This window comes from Tripterygium wilfordii, chromosome 6 (genome assembly GCF_013401445.1).
Source record: "Tripterygium wilfordii isolate XIE 37 chromosome 6, ASM1340144v1, whole genome shotgun sequence".
NCBI lineage: Eukaryota > Viridiplantae > Streptophyta > Magnoliopsida > Celastrales > Celastraceae > Tripterygium > Tripterygium wilfordii.
Window position 1 is genome coordinate 4427156 of NC_052237.1, and position 20221 is coordinate 4447376.

General features: G+C 39.5%; 2 protein-coding genes across 3 annotated transcripts; one reads left to right on the forward strand and one right to left on the reverse strand.

Annotated features, from left to right (window-relative positions):
* The first annotated feature begins 1653 nt into the window (after positions 1 to 1653).
* On the forward strand, positions 1654 to 8319 carry LOC119999962 (eukaryotic translation initiation factor 4B2-like). Its single transcript, XM_038847807.1, has 3 exons — positions 1654 to 2996; positions 7044 to 7469; positions 7902 to 8319. The coding sequence occupies exons 1-3, from the start codon at positions 1870 to 1872 to the stop codon at positions 7924 to 7926; spliced, it is 1578 nt and encodes a 525-aa protein (XP_038703735.1). The 5' UTR covers positions 1654 to 1869; the 3' UTR covers positions 7927 to 8319.
* Positions 8320 to 8684: 365 nt separating this feature from the next.
* LOC120000967 lies at positions 8685 to 16307 on the reverse strand. Of its 2 annotated transcripts, none has more exons than XM_038849156.1 (3): positions 15744 to 16307; positions 14430 to 15096; positions 8685 to 9990 (listed from the first exon to the last, which is right to left on the reverse strand). In XM_038849156.1, the coding sequence occupies exon 3, from the start codon at positions 9982 to 9984 to the stop codon at positions 9061 to 9063; it is 924 nt and encodes a 307-aa protein (XP_038705084.1). In that variant the 5' UTR covers positions 9985 to 9990; positions 14430 to 15096; positions 15744 to 16307; the 3' UTR covers positions 8685 to 9060. The 2 variants fall into 2 exon arrangements, with proteins under 2 accessions (XP_038705084.1, XP_038705083.1); XM_038849155.1 differs by having other exon boundaries at positions 15754 to 16306.
* Positions 16308 to 20221: the final 3914 nt, after the last annotated feature.

Consider the following 20221-nt stretch of genomic DNA (forward strand, 5'->3'; position numbering starts at 1 on the left):
CATCTTTAGATGTGAGACTTTTACACTCCCCCGCACTTGTGGGCTGGGTTATGCCAGACCCAACAAGTGGAGTAGAGGTCATGTCCAACAGGAACGAATTGCTCCGATACCATGTTGTAAATCCACACCCCCATACACACCAACAATATTGTCCGCTTTGGGTTGTCCGGTTTCCATGGATACATCGGGCCCGCACGGCTTTGTTTCTCCTTAGGCCCAAGCAGGTGGGCTAGGCCCAACCCACTCAAGCCTAAGAAAAGGCCTTGATGGTGGTAAGAGGTGGGCTTAGCCTTATAAACAAGGCATGAGTGCCCACATCTTTAGATGTGGGACTTGCCCACATCTTTAGATGTGGGACTTTTACAGATAAATTCTCACCGTAAACCAAACAGCTGGTAGACGAAGAAAGATCGACAGTCCACTACTACTCCCGTCTTTGATTTTTCCTCCGTCAAAAATTGTTCTTTCTATGAACCCGCGGAGTTGTCTTCGAGTTGGGGGCGATCTTCAAGTACGGTACAGATCTATTATCGGACCATCTGCATCTCGTCGTCGATTCGCGGATACATGGGAGAAGCGAGAGTTTTAGGTTTATGAGAGAGGTGAGATTTTAGGTAATTGTTTTTGAATTAAATTCATGCCATATTGACTGTTGAGTTGGAAATAAGACACAGACTTGGACTGCTTTGGGTTAGCAGATAATTGAGCTCTATAACCTAAAATGACACATCGAGTTATTTATTATAAATTATTATGAATCCATTTGATAGAGCTTATTTTATATAGTTAAATGTGCCCATTTGGCTAGTGGTTCCCAAAATGGGATCGTTAACGGTCCCCGCTTTATGAAATAGTTGTGCCAAACAACACGTTTCATTGGGCGTTACCGCCCCCAAAACAGAACGGGTTGAAAAAGCTTTTCAACAATGGTTGACATATATATATTTTTTTTGATTTTTTTAATGTGGGATCCATGTGGATGCCACATGTTAAAAATTACCTTTTTATATGGTGCGTTTGCCTGGACGTATTCTCGCTAGCATCCATGTTAGCATATAAAGGGCTCGTTTGGAAGAGATAATATTTAGGAAAAAAAACCTAATTTGTATGCTGTCAAAAAAAACCTATCAAAAAAATAAGTTAATTTATACTTGATAATTTTATCATATGTTAACATATTTACGAAATAAATTTGTTGGTAAAATTTATATTTTTTGAACGTTTACCCTAACGTATACATTGCATTTTTTACAGATAAATTACTCAAGGCTCCAAATGCAGTTCCCCTTTTCCTTTTCCTTTTCCTTGTAGCGTAAGCCGCTCCATTGTCCGCGTGGCACGGACTGTTTACGCTAATTGATCTTGTTAAACGAGAAGTCAAAACGATTTGATCCAACGGTAAATAAGAAGTGGCACCTACACGGTACCCACCTCCTTCTCCCCAAATGAAAGAATCCCAACCATCCATTACACAACGTGGGCCATAACGAAAGGTCATGGATTCCACAGCAGTATCGCCAATTTATCCCACTTGCCAGTAACCACCTATCTCCTCTGATTGGCACGTGTCGACACTTTCTCCCGCTGCGCGTCATCCAGATCCCAGCCACTCTCTCTACGCATTAGCTGGCATTTTCCATTTCTATTTCGGTTCATTTCGCCACGAGCAACACTCTCTCTCACAACCACTCTCCGGTAACCATCCCTTCTTCTTCTTCGCATGTTCTCGGAGCTCCGGCTCCCGACGGAGCCCCAGCTCGCTACCTGTTTTAGTTAGTCTAATTCAACCGTTATTGCTTTTTTTTTTCAGATCTCTCTTATTACTCGTATAATCATTTCTGGATCTTTTATTCTGTGTTCCCTTCAAAGATGTCGAAACCGTGGGGAGGCATCGGCGCCTGGGCCGCCGAGGCCGAGCGCGCTGAAGCTGAGGAAAGAGAAGCTGCCTTGGCCGTAACCGCTGCGGAGTCACAAAGCTTTCCTAGTCTAAAAGAAGCTGCTAGTACCAAACCTAAGAAGAAGAAGATGAACCTTAAGGAATTCCATTCGGCCCCCAGTGGAGCCGTTTCTCGAGGTGGGTCTCGGGCAACTGAATACAAAGGACTTACACCCGACGAGATGCTTCGGCTTCCTACTGGCCCCATGGAACGCGCTCCTGAGGAAATGCAATACGGACGACTCGGTGGCGGATTTTCGTCCTATGGCCGGTCCTCTGGACCCCCTTCTGGACGCATGCGCGACGAAGGCGATGGGTCGTGGGGTGGCGGAAGGAGGTCGTACGGTGGATTTGATGATGAGCGTAGAGGCCAGCCCTCTAGGGTTTCTGATTACGATCAACCATCTCGCGCTGATGAGGTTGATAATTGGGCAATGTCTAAGATACCTTTACGTTCCTTGGATACTGGTCGCCAGAATCGTTACGATTCTCTTGGTGGTGGTGGTATTGCAGGTGCTTCCAGGGCTGACGAGGCGGACAGTTGGGCCGTCGGGAAGAAACCGCTTCCTACTAGATCTTCGAATTTTGGTTCAGGTTTTCATGATTCTGGACCTGAGCCTGATAGATGGACTAGGGGCGGATGGCGTGAGCTGGAGCGGGAGAGACCTAAATTGGTATTGAATCCACCAAAAAGCGGCAGCGAGGTGAGTGTAAACAATGAGGCAGTGAAGACAGACAAGGCCAATCCCTTTGGGGCAGCAAGGCCAAGAGAAGATGTATTGGCCGAGAAGGGATTAGATTGGAGGAAACTTGATTTGGGTATGGAGTCAAAGAAAACGAGCAGACCAACAAGCGAGCACTCAAGCAGGCCTTCAAGTGTGCAGTCAAACCGCTCAGAGGGGCTAGGGGCAATGCAACAGCTGGGCATGGAGAATGTGGTCAAGCCAAGACCAAAGGTGAATCCTTTTGGGGATGCAAAGCCGAGGGAAGTTTTGCTGGAGGAACGAGGTAAGAATTGGCGGAAGATTGATCTTGAATTGGAGCATCGAGGTGTGGACAGGTTTGTATTTCTATCTCTCTGTGTGTTTGCTTCAGTTACTGGGAATTTCGTCAGCATTGTTTCATAGTCTCTCTGTTAGTTATGAGAAATTGTTTCTTTCCCCTAGTTTAATATTTTCATTGCCATTTCTTTTGATTCTGAAGATGCTTAACTGCTTTGCAAATTAATCATCCAATTTTTGTTGATGATCATTGTTGCATTTTTTTTTTTGTTTCCCACTTTTGGCGTCAAAAGTGCAATGCCTTACTGGACGTTAAAACGCCTGGTCATCTAACTGCTGTTAAGTCATTTTTTTATTTAAAAAGTAGAATAGAAGACGGTTTGAATTGACCCTGTGTGTTGATATATGGAAAAAGATAGCATGTTGAAGGATAGGCTTGGTTATCGTACTGTTACTATAACTTGTTTAACTTAGTATTGGCATATTGGGGTAGCATTTCCTTCAGCAAGGGCATATATTGACTTAGTAAATCCTGATTATTGAAATGGTAATTGCAGTTTTAATAATAGTGAATCCTGTTTTCTTTAACAGCTTGAACGTAAATGAGGGATTGGTTGGTAATATGTTTTATCTTCTAACATACAATTGAATTTTTTTTGTTCTTTTAGTATCCATCTGTATCAGAGAGGCACCCCTGCTCAAAAAGGGGAGAGGAAAAAAAAAGAGAGAGCATGTATTGTGAATTTTCTGGGAAATAAGTTGTTAATTCATTGTCTGTCGAGTAGTAAGATTGCTAAAGATACACTTCTTGTTGTTAAAATAGCTGTATTTTGTATATTGAATTGTGGAACTGTATTCTTTTCTTTTCCCCTTTCTTCCCCCCACCGTTCTCTTTTCAATTATTTTCAAAGTCGTGGTTTATTCGTCTTGGATATTATTGTTGCCTACTCATTAGTCAGTGTGCTGGTAATCACTGTTAACTAACCTTCGAAATTGACTCCCAAATGAATTGCTCATGCAAAATCTGGTATTGGAAGTTTCTCTTCCCTTTTACTATTCTAAGCAGATGCTTAGATCTGAGTACTTTTGTGAGAAGGATTGATATTAATGTATATTTGTACATGTGGTTATATTTTGATATTTGTTTTGATATGGGTTATAAGACGCAGTAAACCAAACAAGGGTCCTGGTCCTGATAATCACCTTGGTAATTGATTAGTCTGCTAGGAAACTCAGCCACCTATGGATCGGATCATGTAATTTGTGAAAATGTCAATTACTAGCAAACATGGCACCATGAAAAACCTAGCCTGAGCTTAACCGAGATTGGGTAGGCGTGGTGGTGATGGAGTTAGGTTTTCAGTCTTTGAGGATGAGGTCCTGTGAAGTTTATGTTGATAAGGCCTGTGAAAGAAAAGGTTTGCAATGTAAATAAGGCCTTGTTAGAAAAAGTTCAGAGTGTATGAATTGGACTATGTATGAGTTGTTTGATCCCACTTGACTCTGCTTGTTAAATATGGAAATTCTATGGGGTATTGTAATGGATTTGTGTATGTGCCCATGAATGGTCCTGTTGTAATAAGCAAAAGGATTTGATATTTTTTCCTTGTCCGCATGGATGGGTGGTTTATTTTTTTTGGGGCAGGTTATCATAGTCTGCAGCTATGGTGTTTATTGATATAGGCATGAATCTAGAGTTTGATACTTTTAGGGAAGGATTGTAGGCCATGCAAACTGGTCAATATTTAACTTGATCTGATTTAGTGAGTAAAGCAATTGTCTAAAAACTGAAGAAAAAAAAAACCGATTTAATGGATGCATGGCTGCCAACATTTGAGCATAATGTAGTGGTTTTGGGTTTGTTGTGGTGATAGAGGATGAAGTTGTTGCTGCCAGCTAAATTTAAAGGTTTTTCATCTTGTCATGAATGGTAATCCTGAAATTGTGACAGAGCTGGTTTGCCTTATTCTCTGGTGCTGGGCTCTTAGGTGACTGAACAAGAGGTTTCTCTTGTGGCATTAGTTAGAGAGGTGGACTAAGAGAATGAAATGAAGAAGAGGGGAAAAAAAAAAAACATGAGAGAGAAAGAGAGAGTAATTAGGGAAGATTGTATGTTTGCTCTCATGCCTGTTTTTGAGGTTTGGCTGGTTTCAAAGGTAATATTTGTTTTAAGGGTGACAAAGCTGCGGTTGGACACCCATAGTAATTTTGTGATTGATATGTCATTTTTGAAGTTGGTGGTGGCAGTTAAAAAAAAAAGTTGGTGGTGGTAAGTAAGGGTTGTCAATAATCGATGTTTGTGGCTGGTGACCCATGAATTATGGAAGCACTTCATGACCATCAAAACTCAAAATATGTCTGGTGTGTTTGAACACTGCTCACTTTACTTTTGATGTTGAGTCCTTAAGTGTTTAAAGTGTGTTTTGCAGTTGTACTCAAAATTAAACTTTTATATAAACTAGTTTATCGTTATACATTGATCTTAAAGACATGTATTTAATTAGTTGTTGAAACCTGAGATTTTTTTATTTCTCAAGGCAACACCCCTTATGCCTTTGGCTGTTGGCCACATGCAAGGTGTTCAACAACATAAAGTGAGACACTAAATTGACAATGAATGAATGAAATACAAAATTTGAGAGAGAGATAGAAAAGTCGGTGAGAAATACAGCCAAAACAACTGAAATCTGGAAAAGATGTGCCAAAATAGAATAGGAAAAAAAAAACAGAACAAATGGAGAGGGAAGCGTTGATGAAAATCAACAAGAATAGAGAAAATAGAAAATATATAGGAATAAAGAAAAGCTAAAATAGATGCTTGTGGAATGATGTCTTTCTTTGTGGGCTTCTCTGCTATGTTGCTCCATACACCTGCTTGAGTTGCTCCCTGTCTTTTGTGTACCGTTGTACTAGTGAGAACGGTACAACATGCCTTGACCTCTCATTGTGAGTTGTACTGTAGACTCATCCATATTGAACTCATAAAGGAGATTATACTCCCTGAAACAGTCCTGTGTATCTTTCTCTGCAATTAATCTAAATCATCTAAGGCAGGCACTTTTAATTCCTCCTCGGGTTCTTTGAAAGGCTATTGAAAATCCATGCTCACAGTTCTTTTAAATGTTCAAAAGGAAGTTCTCCTAAATGTGACTTTTCGAGGAAAATTCCCATTCCTTTGTACTCCTTTTAGCTACCTAGAAGAGTGTGATGGTAATTTCTGACCAAGAACTTTATCCCTTTTAGTTAATAAGACCCTCAGAGACCCATGAGGTGTTAATTGCTTTCAATGAGGTGACGAACTTAGCCTGTAAATCGAAGTAAATACTTTGAGTGACAACCTTAGCACCTCGCCTCAAGGTCCTTGCCTAGGCCAGCCTTTCAGCTAGCACCAAAATCTTCTTTAACAACGTCTGTTTATTATTGCATTCCTTTTTAATAACATAAATAGAGAATTAATGAGTCTTAAGTTTCATTATTAGCTTGTTCACAAGTCTATTGAACTTTGTTGTCTTGACTAGTTTTATGCTATGCAAAGCCCATGTCTTATTTCTTAGGCCATATGCATGTAATTTGATAGCAACAACAAATGTCAAATTAACAAGGAAGAGTTTCCATTCAAAGAGAAAGGGATGACCTTTTTGGCGACTGATATATAATGAGATCAGATTAATAGTCATACAAAAATGATAATTTCATAGCAACAATCTTCCTTGTTAATTTGACAAGTATTGTTGTTGCGACTGATATATTCACGTGGACCCCCCATTAAGCAACTTCATCAATTGTCATTGATTTGGTGTGCATTGTCCTTTGAACTGATTTATTCATGTGGATTTGGCACCAAGCTTTGACTAACTACATTCTCACATCGTGCTTGACTCAAATCTTATGTGTTCACAGGTTCAATTTCTGAAAACAACCTCTCCACTTAATATGTGAGAGGTTAAGGTTTGCGTACATCCTGCCTCTCCCCGACCTCGCCCATTGCGGGAGCCTTGCGCATGGGAGTTGTTTACACTTTTATCTTATGTGTGGATATGAGACTTTAACTTCCTGCCATTTTGCTGCATGCATTCTTGGTCCCTAATTGGTTAAAGGTGTTTCAGGCCTGAAACAGAAGAAGAAAAGTTGTTGAAAGAAGAAATAGATCATTTAAAGAAAGAGCTTGAGAAGGAATCTAGCGCAAAAGCAAGTCGGGAAGGTCCTGGAGGAGACCGACTGAGCTTAGAGGATATAATAATTCAGAAAGAAAATGAACTGGAGATACTGATCCGTGAATTAGATGACAAAGTTCGGTTTGGTCAGAAAGCCATTGAACGGCCTGGTTCTGGAGCTGGTAGGGGCGCTAGTTTTGTGGAAAGACCACCATCTCTGTCTGGATCATTTGATGATTCTAGGAGTGCGGAATTCACAAATAGGCCTCGATCACGTGGTACAGGAGGAGGAGATATGTGGGCAAGACATGGTGATGATAGAAGGTCATTTCAAGGTGGCAGGGAAAGAGGATTTGCTGGTAACAGAGACTTGATTAGGTAAGTTATACTATCAAAGAGTCATTCTCTTCTGTTTTTGTCTCTCTTTCTTCCAGTTACTGGTATAAAAGGCAATATATTTACAATGTTGTTGGAAGTTTCCCTGTTATCCAGCTGTTTCCGTTCGACATTTTAGATTTAAAGGTCATAGGATTTCTCTCTCTTTTTCCCACTTTGTTCTTTTATTTTCCTTCTATCTATGTCTATCTATCTATGCATGTGTGAGTAATTATGTATGTATGCATGTATTCAGGCTATTCCAGCTTTGTATATAATTATATATGCATATTCATGTATTCTCTGTCTACTCAAGCATTTGATTTATGTAAAACATACTGCAAATTTGTCCAGAAACAAGTTCTTTTGCAAGAAAGTTGACATTGGAATAATGTTAGAATGCTTGTAACATTTGTTACTTTTTTCACTTGGCAGACCGAGGTCAAGGGAGAGATGGTAAACAGCTGTTGATGAGGGGTTTGGTGGAGTTTACTTGTTCAGCATTTGAGAACCAGAACCAAATAATATTTTGCCTCCTGACCTTTTTGTTTTCCTTTTAATTTTGATTGTTCTCTTGTTTTGGCTCAAGGAGATGGAGCAAGGATTAATTAGTACCGGCGCTGGGAACTCTTGCACTAAATCTATTACGCATCTTGAAACCTGTAAAATTGCAAATTTTGTTGTCTTCCTTTTTGTCTATGTTGAGGCAAAGAGATTGTAATGTTTCTAGGACACAATTTATTGAACCGAATGGGACTCACTGACAGTTGTTCCTAATGTTATTCCCTTAATTTGGTTTCTGTGTTGCTTTAGGCCCCTTAATTTTATGTTACTGAAGTGTTTTTAAGCAGGATATGAATTAGCCTTACATTAGTCCTTATGTCATTAACAAACTATATGGTCCCCAACTGATAATTGTTGTGTATGTTGAATTGTTGATAGTAATATAAACACTCAATGAGGTAGGATTTCTGGATACACAATACAGGTCCAGGGGAGTGCCTACCAAAGTAAGATTCAGAGGATGATAGAGCTGGACCACTGCCACTGGTTGGCTTCTTCTAAGCCCAATTACATTGGCAGGCTGGTTTAATGGGCCATAATGCTATGGTGCCAAAATTAGTACTAGGCATCAGAGAACAAAACGACGACCTTATTCCAACAATATATGCAACCTAATACATGCATATCATGTACCTCCATAAAATGTTGAAAGCATTATTGACTACTATTGTATGCATTATTAACTATTGGAAACAATGACAAGCTCACATGTTTATAGAAGTTCTATAGATACACACACCCAATCTAGGCTTTTTGATACAAACGTTAACAGAAACAAAAGGAAAGCAGGAGCTTTAAGAAGATCATACACTTTTTTTAATGGATAATGGAGTCATTGTATAAGATCCAATCTGGCAAGTCCAATCTTCTTGAGCTGTGACAAACTTCCAGCTATATTTGGGCCCCATGTGCTGGTCAGGAAGTGAACACATTGCAATGGAAGACCATCCACCATCTCTCCTTTTTCAATTCCTAGGAGATCGATCATGCTGTGTCTGGTCTGATTATGATAGTGAAAGGACCAAAACATTCAGTCTAACTTCCAAGCATATAGAAACAAACAAAACCCAGATGACCCATTTGAGTTATCTTCCTCTGCTGGAAGTGGTGATGGTGTTGATTCTGATGATGGAGGAGATGCAGAAGATGAGGAAGTAGTTGGCCTAAATATGAACAAACCATGCCTTGTACCAGAACCAAAGAGCCAGTCATGTACATCCCAATACACTTCTACTGTGGTTTTACTTTCATGGATCGACTCTTTGCCTCTGAACTTCCAGTGGAGATGCTTGACATGAATTGCTAGTTTCCCATCCAATCTTATTTCCATTTCAGGATCAAATCCATCAGCATTGTTGTTGTTCTTGTTACTGCATATGCCACTGTTGCATTCAATTGATATCTCTTGGACTTTACCTTTCTCATTCAAGTTAACTCTTGTTAAGAACTTCTTCTTGCCAAAAACATGTTCCCTCCTTGAAACCAAAATGGGGTCAATCAAAGAAGGCCTGCACCCTGTCTTTCTATATGCATCTTTTTTCATATCACCAAGAAGTAAAACCACCTCTTCTTCACTGACAATGCCTACATAGTAACCTGATCGCGGCTCTGTCTCGCCGTTGAACTTTGCAGCCCTGAAGTCCCAAACTACTTCAACTCTCCTACCATCCACTATAAACTGACTAGCCCCTTGCTTTCTCCAGAAGTTCCAAGGCTTGAGTTCAACCTTGCACTGATAATGCTTATTTCCTTCTGGTCCTTGAACAGACACAGATAGACCATGTAGCAATAGATTTTTGCACCAAGTGATGGTGATGAGACGGCACTCACCTGCTATCTTTGTTTGATAGACTGACATGTACATACTCTGGCCTGACCGAGTTATGGCAGCCGGATCATCAGTTTGCTTCTCGCTGGATGTAAAGCAAGCCGGAATCCCAATTGATTCATGCATGATTCACTACAGAAAATGGTATGAGAATTTGATCAGTTTTCATACAACATGGGTTTAAAAGGATGGAAGATTAGAAATTGATTGAGATCTTCGCCGTGGAATCGTTCATGGATGGTGTTAGGCCTTCTTGGAACCATATGATGGTCAAGAAAGAAAAGAAGTACCTAACTTTCTAAACTACCTATTTTAAAGGAAGAGTGGGGACGTAGGAAAAGCAGCACATTATGTAGTCAATTATAGGCAAGGCTTGTAAGCTTTATAGTCTGCACTCCTCTTTCATTTTCTGTTTTTTAACAAACCCACTCCTTTGATTCTTCAAAGTGGTTTGGCTTCAATTATAGGTTTCAAATCCATGAAAGTTTTTTTTAATCTTTTTCATGCTTGGTAAAAGATGATTAATGATATTAGTTTACGCGAGGAAATGGCTTGGAGGCAAAGATCTAGAGTGGAGTGGTTAAAGTTGGGGGACAAGAATACTTCTTATTTCCACAAGTCAGCCAGTGAACGCCGTAAAAAGAATCATATCAAGCAAATCAAAAATTGCAGAGGCGAGTGGATTAAAGAGGAAGGGGATATTGCTAAGGTTGCCATAGATTATTTTCAGGGGCTTTTTTCTTGTACGGAGGGGCTAGTGGGGAGTCGAATCACTAACCTAGTTTCCACTCGGGTGACTGATTCTATGAATACAGATCTGTTAAAGCCTTTTTCTGGAGCTGAAGTTGAGAAGAGCCTGTTCCAGATGCATCCTTTAAAGGCTCCAGGTCCTGATGGTCTTAATGCCTTGTTTTACCAAAAGCACTGGGACATTGTGAAGCAGGATGTTACTGAATTCTGTCTAGAAGTTCTTAATGGAGACCGAGATTTAAATGCTGTCAACTTCACTAACATAGTCCTTATTCCGAAGGTGAAGAATTCAGATGACATGACAAAATTTAGGCCTATAAGTCTCTGTAATGTTGTCTATAAGATCATAGCTAAGGCTATATCTAATCGTTTGCGGTGCATTTTTCCTCTAATCATCTCGGAGACCCAAAGTGCCTTTGTGCCTAATCGCCTTATCTCTGACAACATTCTGGTGGCCTATGAGCTTCTTCATTCCTTGAAAAATAGAAGATCCGGAGCTAATGGTTTTTGTGCTCTAAAGCTAGACATGAGTAAGGCCTATGACAGAGTTGATTGGAGTTTCTTGAAGGGTATGATGATTAAACTGGGCTTCCATCAAAACTGGGTGTCTTTGGTTATGAAATGTATTTCATCTGTGCGGTTTTCGGTTATGATCAATGGCCAGGCTCATGGGTTGTTCAGACCGGGTAGAGGTCTCCGCCAGGGAGATCCCCTATCCCCATTCTTGTTCCTCATTTGTGCAGAAGGCCTCTCGGCTCTCATTCTAGATGCGGAAAGAAATAAACTGTTAAGTGGAGTTGCTGCTAGTAGATTTGGTCCGCGGGTTACACATCTCTTTTTTGCGGATGATAGCTTATTGTTCTGCAAAACTTCATCTCAAGAATGCAATACCATCCAATCTATTCTGGATATTTATGAACAAGAGGCTGGCCAAAAAATTAATTTTGATAAATCAGGGGCCTACTTTAGTGCCAATACGCGAGAAGATGATAAACATACTATCCTGGATCGGTTAGGGGTGAGACATATTACTTCCCCTGAAAGATATCTAGGGCTACTATCTCAGGCGGGGAAAGAAATTCTCATCAAAGCCATTGCTCAATCTATTCCCACCTATGCAATGAGTGTTTTTCGGCTTCCAAAATCTTTTTTTGAAGAGATCATGGTTGCTCTAAACAAGTTTTGGTGGAAGAACAAGGGTGATAAAGGAATCTGCTGGACCCAATGGAAGTCTATGTGCAAGCCCAAAGCTATGGGTGGTCTTGGTTTCCGAAGCTTTGATTCTTTCAATCTTGCTTTGCTTGCTAAACAGGGATGGCGATTGTTAAAGAATGAGCATTCCCTTTGTTTTAGGGTTCTTAAAGCTAAGTATTTCCCTAACTGTGATTTCCTTCGAGCCTGCCTTGGGTCCAACCCTTCTTGGTCCTGGAGGAGTATTTGTGCAGGCAGGGAGTTGTTGGATAAGGGGCTGTTGTGGAGGGTGGGGAACGGATGTGATATCTCTATTTGGTTTGACAAGTGGATTCCTAGACCTTGGAAATTCAATCTGTGTCCTCCTTTTAAACCCAACATCGGGCACTGGAGAGTTAATCAACTTATAGATGCCACCAAAGGTTGCTGGAATGAGGCCTTAATTAGGGAGATTTTTTTCCCAATTGATGTTGAGGCTATTTTGGAAATTCCATTGGGTGATGTTAGAGCTGTGGATGAACGACGATGGTTCTTTGATCCCAAAGGCCAGTATTCGGTGAAGAGTGGATACAACAACTTTGAAAATTGGCTCATATCTTCTAAAGATCACGCTGGATCAAGTGATTCTTCTAATTGTGCTTTATGGCATCATCTGTGGAAGCTAGAGGTCCCACCCAAAATTAAGACATTCATCTGGAGGCTATGCAACAATTATATCCCCACTTTTCTCAACCTCCAAAAGCGGACCATTAATGTTTTTGCTGACTGCCTTCTATGTGGAAAGGAGGTTGAATCAGTACATCATTTTTTGTTAAATTGCAGGTGTGGCGAATGAGGAACCAAATCCTTCATCATAATTCTCAAGGGGACCCGCGGGAAGTGACCAAGAGAGCGGACGCGATCTTAGCTGAATACAAAGAAGCTCAGGGTGTTGAGCTAGACCCAGATCCTGGAAGGACTGCCAGCCCAACTCATTGGAGTTCACCCCCTCATTCATTTATAAAAATTAATTTTGACGCAGCTCTTAAGGATTCCAAGATAGGCGTGGGCCTAATAGCAAGGGATGAGTCTGGATCTCATATTGTCTCTCGTTCCAAGTGTATAGCAGGTCCTTCAAACCCCCTTTTCGCGGAATGTCTAGCTGCCAAGGAAGCTCTCATTCTTGCGCAGGACTTCAACTACCAGTCTATCATCCTGGAGGGTGACTCTTTGCTAGCCATTTCAGGCTTAAATAGCCAAGTTAGTGATCTATCTGAATCTGGTTTATGTATTAGTAGGGCCAAGGAATTGTTTCCTTTATTCTGTAATGTGCTCCCTCATCATGTCAAGCGTGATGCAAATCGCGCAGCTGATATTTTAGCCAAACAGGCCTTGAGTTTCGGGACTAGACAATGGGTCGGATATCCTCCGCACTTCATAGGGTCGGTTTTGGCTATTGATTGTATTTCTGTTTCTTCTTAATGAAGTTGTTCTTTTCTCAAAAAAAAAAAAAAAAAAAAAAAAGCAACCCTTTTCTTCAAGTCATATGTGAAAAAAAAGTACTCTATCCAGGAAAACAAAAAAGAAACTTTTGATATAACATGTGATTGTTTAAGTTTCCCACCAAGTATTCCCTCAGCAATTTAGTGTTTGGTGGATCTAATGTATAAACTTATGTGCAAAGAATCTTAGGTGAAAGACACTATCTAAAATAATCTTGAGGTTTTTGTGGCAAATCTTGTCCAGATCAAGTTCTCTCTGCCCTAAATTTTTTTTTTCCTGCAGGTAAGTGAGCAATAGAGAAGGGGAAACACCCACTTAAATTTAAGTAGAGTAAAATTCATTTTCCAACGGTTCAAAATTGAGCCATCAACTAGCAGAGAAAGTAGGAGCTTTTGATAAAACATAATAGCAGATCAAGATATAAAAGCTAAAGAAATCACTGAATTGAAATGGATGCAATGAGGATAGCTTGTCAGAGGAATTCTTGTATTAAGAAAAGTTGGTAAGACTAATGACATACAAATGATTTCACCAAAAGGTTTCTTATCAGCTCTAGACAATCAAGATGGAAATCATAATCGAAATAGATACTTCAACCATTGCCTTTTTTAGAGTTTGAGATAAGCATTAAGAAATATTTTACTGGGAAATATTAAAATACGCTTCACGTGGCCCAATAGTAGAGTAGTAAGGCGCAACCTAGAGATTGCATGTTCTCAACCCTGCCCACTGTGGGAGCATTGTGCACGGGAGTTGTTTATCTTTTTCTTTTTTTTTTTTAATTAAAAGACATTGCATCAGTAAATTAAGATGATTGTCCTCTCCTTATTTAAGTATGCTTCAGGTCTATGATCAAGAAAACTGTATCAGCAAAACATCATGGAGAATAGCAAATTAAAACTTCATTCGGACTCATAGTTCTCAAAGATGCACAGTACATGTATGATATACAATACTTATAACCTGTATATCCAAAAATAGTAGGGGTAATACAGGACCAACACATCAGTGAAGATAGAGAGGAAGAGGTGGTCCAACAAGACACCAGGAAAAAAAAATTATTGAAGAACTAGAAAGCAGGACAAAACTAAAAAGCAAAAGCATCTTCCATGGAACGTGAGCAGGCTAAAATTAGAACTGGAGCTAACCTTCATTGTTTTTTGGGCCTGGTCACTGGCAGCTACTCTTCTTCAGCTATGTACAGGAGATTGCTAGATTAGCCTAAAATATCAATTGTTGCTTCTGAAGTGATTTAAATCAATTACCATCACGGTTATGTCGTCTAGACTGCCCATGCTTATGGCAAGGTTCACAAGATCCTTGCTAGCAGCCAATAGCCCTTCAGAAGCAGGTGTTTTCTTACATCCGAGGTTCTCTTGGCTAAGAGTCTCCATCTTCATGTTTTTATGGTTGACTTGAAATGCTTCTTGACTTTGAAGGAGGAAATTCATTTTTGCTGGCATAATCATCTCGACTTTCTTTCCAACTATCTATTTTCCCATCATTTGGTGACTGACTTGTCCCTTTCTGTTGTTTGAAAAATGAAACCCTTCTTATCTTTGATGGAGGGACTTTCTTTTGCAGTAGCATAGTCATTTTCACTGTCTTTCCAACCATCAGCTTTCTTATGGGCTTGGAGAGGGACTTGATCCTTTGTGTTGTTTGACCAGTGAAATCCTTCTGATATTTGACAAAGGATTTACATTTACATGGCCATAATCATCATTTTCATCTTTGAAACAAACTCCATGCGTCGGAATTTTTCCCAGGAAAATATAATCGAACCACAACATCCACAGCTTCTTGGTTGCCAACCTACAAATAATAAATACACTTCAAAGTCAGTGACATAAACTCCTTTTTATTTGTGCATGTGAAGCAGTAACTGATGCTGTAAATATCCTAGTTTATTGATTACTGTTAGAAGATCCCATCCAATTCCTCAATCGTACAGATTAAATCCAAATTCATCGTGAACTTTACCAACCCACTTCATTTTAGTCATATGAATCTAAAATTTCTGCACTGGGGAAACTATTAACTGAAATGCTATTATGGTGATAGAGCAGCTATTAGTTTGTGCAATCTCAGACCACTACTAACACCACATTTCAGCATTATAACAATCATCCTTTTTTTTATAAGAAAAATGGAGCAAGATTATAACACATTCGATGAACTGATACACATTAGGTTGTGCAATAAATTATACACATTAAATGAAATGAATTAACTTACCATCTCCAGGCCATGTTTTCCACGCAGATTGGTGGCAATTTCACAGATGTTGCTTAAGATGTTATGATTTATTAATAGCCATACTACGATTATATCAATTTACATAACGAAAATGATATATGTCCCACCAAAAAAGTATCCCAGCACATTCCCAGTCTAGGTGGCAGGTGAGTCAACATGTCTACATGGCATGAATTAAAAAAAAAAAGAAGACATTTTCTCACTTCTTTTTACCATAATCTAGCAACTTCTCTCCGTAACCTCTCTCTCGTCGTCTTCTCCAGATGCTGCAAGATCTACGAGTTCTCTTCGTCAATCTTTGATTTCTCAACAAGATCTACGAGACGGCAACGGGCATGTGGGTTTCGGAGTTGATTGCTCCAAGGAGGTGGTGACTGCTATCAAGTTCTTGATTCACTTTTGTGAAGGCCCTGACCCGATCTGTACTCTTCATCGGCAAAACCATAGATGACCAAGTGAGTGGGGTTGAATCGGTGGATGACAAAGTGGGTGAGGTTGCAACGTCGGTGGTGGCACTGCAGTAAGCGTATAAGGACTTTGACCATACAAGTTATTGGGGATAGCCTATTTTTCTTGATTAAAGTATCTGAAATGTGTTTGGATTAATATATGTTGATAGGTTTTGTGTATTGTTTCTCTGCATATTAATGACTCTTAAATTTTGATTGACAATAAGTGGCTTCATTAGAGTTTATTACATATTTTAAATATTTCCTGACCATTATTACATTGTTTTTTAAGGTTCCAGAGTGTTATTATATTGTTTTTAAAAATAATGTAATTACAAAAGTACACATGACACAGTAGATTATATAATACAATTGGTCAATTTTAGTTGTTTGTCAATAATATATACATTAAACTATCAAGTTTTAATGTTTTTTTTGATAGGAGATTTAATGTTTTTAAAACAAACAAAAGAATGTCTAGCATAACATGTAATTACATTGTTTCCAGTTTTCTAGATTATAATTACATTGTTTTCAAAAATAATGTAATTAAGAACAATCCGATAAAACATATTGTCAATGAATCTTGTTAAAAAGGGTTTTGCATGTTAATTCTGAATATGTAATTTTTTTCGAAATCTAAAATGTATTTTGGTAGATAAAATGTTTTTAAATTTTGTTTAAAAAAAGAAGGAAAAAATAATGATATCATTAGATGATGTCATCTTGTGTGGGAAAAGAAATTAAATCAAGAACTAGGGATATTTTTGTCTCAAAAAAGACAACTAATGGTCTACTTTCCACCTAGCAATCCTAATCACTATTCCACATAGATTGGTGTATCTGCTGGGATATGTAGTATTATCGTTTACATAATAGGATAATTAAAATTGCTGATTAAAAGCCTCAATATACCCGAAATGATATGTGGATGTCAAAATACAATAAGGTTAGTACTTGGCATAAGGGTATGACATTGGTTGTGGATAAGTTGATTTTTAAAAACAGGATTTGTTAACCTTAGGTGCTAAAATTTTAGAATGAGGCTACTTAACAAAATTGGCTGTTCATAGTAGTCACGAGTCAAACAGTTTGAAATGAAATTAGGACCTCTACTTAAAAGCAGAAGGAAACTAAGGAAAAACATATCATTCTTCAATCCTGACAGTAATAATTCTTAACTTATGATTATCAAGCCAAAGCTATAGTTCTTGATTAAATATTTTAGTCAACTACATAATTAATATGATTATTCCACAGCCAAATCGTTGTAACTTGATGCTAAATTTCATATTCAAAGTAATTGGAAGTGAAACAATAATCAAGACAATTTACAGATCATCAGGGTGTGAAGGCATTCATAAAGTAACTCATTGATCATAACTTGCAAAAACAAATGATAGCCAATAAAAAGATGAACCTTTCATATGATACGATGTATCTAGCGCAATTACTTGTTTCAGGAACTCCTGGTCAGTTTTGAGATACCCAGCTTTAACTGCTTCAAACCTCTGCTGCATCTCCAGTACAATTAATTGACCATCATTTCAAGAACATTAGTGTGCAAATCTCAAATCTCTGCTAGAAAACTCCGCAGCCTTCTTGCCTCCATGTCCATCATACACTGCCAAAAAAACCCTGCAAATTTCCAACAAATAGGTTCAAATTTCCAAAAATACAATCATAATCCTTAAAATCCAATCTCGGCAGCAATTATTCAAGAACCACAATAAAGTCACTAAATCCGCCATACAAATCAGGACATTCAAAAATAAAGAATGAAAAAGATCTTCCTTTGTTTGAGTTGCCTTGTAAGCAAGAAAAAAATCTTGCAAGTATCTCCATTATCCCATGAACTTTTTCTTGCCCATGATGGAGGAGAAACCAACTCCGACTCCACCAAAACTAAAGGCATCGGTTTTTAGATGTCAGTTCCTTCGATTTTAGTCTCTCCGCTCGGGTTTCTTGCAGGACATTTGGGATCTCAATCTTAGTTATCCGGAGAGAGACGGAGAGACGGAGAGAGAGAGGGTTGCTTACAACGGCTACAAAAACGATCGTACTACTTGAACTTAAAACGACATCGTTGGCTTCTAGTCAGAAAACTCAAAGGTCAGGGCTAGTTGCATTTGATTCTCAATCGCACCCCAAAACACACAAAAAAACCATCGACTGTAAAACATCCCAGCGCACCAAATTGAGATTCATTCCCTCTTTATCATCTTTTCTTTCCTCTCCCTCTCTGTATTGTCTCTCACGTCTCCCTATCTGTTTGGTCAATTGTGATGGCTGACAACGATTACCACATTGATCCGGACTTTGGAGACTTCACCAACGAGGACATCTCTAGCGATGATGCGAGCTCCGATGACGAACAATCGCACATGAGCATGTGCGTAAGGCCTTAGAGGTTTTTACTCCTGTTGGCATCAAAAAATATCTTGGGCCTAATAAGCCTAGTCCATGTACAAGGCCCAAGGTGCAGCCCATACGGTCTATCATGTTTTATCACAGCCCATAAGCCCATATTATTGAAGAAGAGAAGCCCATTTGATGAGTAACTGCCAGGTAGAGTTGTGCTGAGAATGAAAGAGAAAGAAGTGGTGGCAGTTATAACAAGATGGTGCAGGTGGCAGCTTGTGAGAAATTTAAGGGAGAACTAACATGAAGAAGTGGTAATGTGGTAATGGTTTCAAACTGACAAAAGATGGCATGAATCAAGGACTGCAGAGAAATCATGGTTTATGGAGGAGATTTTCGTGCAAAGACAGAAGATATATAAGGTGGTAGACAGACGGAGGACAAAGAACCAATCAAACAAACAAACTACTCAAGCCCAAAGGCAATTTCAACTTCCAAGCTTCCTAGCATTCTAGCATTTCAATTACATTTCCAAATCCTTGTCAATTTCAAGCTATGTCGTTCATTCCAAATTTTCTTGTATTTATTTCCTGTCAAGTTTCATTGTCAATCATCGTTGTGTAAATTGTTCTTGGTGTCTATTTATGTTTCTTCATTTCAATCTCAACGAAGCGCACTTCAGTGGAGTTGGGGAACCTAGAACTATTGAGGTCCCAAGATAGTTCGTTCAATCATCTAGATAGAAGTCTTATTTACATTCAGTGCATTTCATTCACATTAGTGTAGGAAACTATAAGCCTTGGCACACCTGCAAATCATCATCACCTTGGGCCACATTTAGGTGACAACAACCTTTTTTGGCACACCCGGTGGGACTTGAGAAAAAGCATCTGACAGCTACTATGGCTCCGCGCACTCAATTGTCAGGAAAAGAACCCGTTGTTGGGGAGAATCCGCAGGAGGAAAACCCACTGACTGAGATGGAAGAGGCCGCCAATGATGGCGGTATTGAAGAAAAACAGGAGCTCATTGAACGACCAGCTGGCTTATCCGATGAAGCCGCTATCTTGTTTGAACGTATGGTCAAAACTATCAAGAATCTGGAGGTACGTTCAAATCAAACAATGGAAGATGCCATGAAGCAGATGGAGCGAAAGCTGGAGCAGAAGTTCGAAGATCTGACTATGGGGGGGCAATTCCCATCACAGAAAGGAGCTAACTACCAGGCTGATGGTGGTTACAGTAAATACACACCTCCCCCAATGCGCTCTCCATCTGGTAATGGTAAGAATTTCAGACCTGTTACATATGGGAATATTAATCCTATGAGTAATCCAGCTGCCTATGCAACTACTAAACCTGTTGGATCAGGAGGCAACGTGGCTGCAGGAGTGGGTACTGCTTGCAGGATTCAACCTGTAATTCCACCAACACCACCTGTTGATATGGAGATTCTCAGACAGTTAGTTCAAGATTTATATGGCCATGGCCATAGACCAGTTGGCCGGCCAGAGTATCACAAACCTTATCCAGCTGTTGTGGATAGGGAGAATCCTTACCCAAGAGGATTCAGAGTTCCCGACTTCACTTTATTTTCTGGAGAAGAAGGGTTGTCCACCGTGGAGCATATTGGTCGCTTCACTGTGCAGTGTGGCGAATTAGCAAACTATGACAACTTTGACAACCTTCGTCTCAGGTTATTTCCAAATTCTTTGACAGGAGCTGCTTTTACTTGGTATTCCACATTGCCAAGGAATTTCATCAATACATGGTGGGAGATGGAACGGTCATTTCACACTCAGTTCTTTAGAGCTGAACCAGAGGTATCTGTGGCTGAGCTATCTAGATTGGTGCAGAAGGCAGGAGAAACC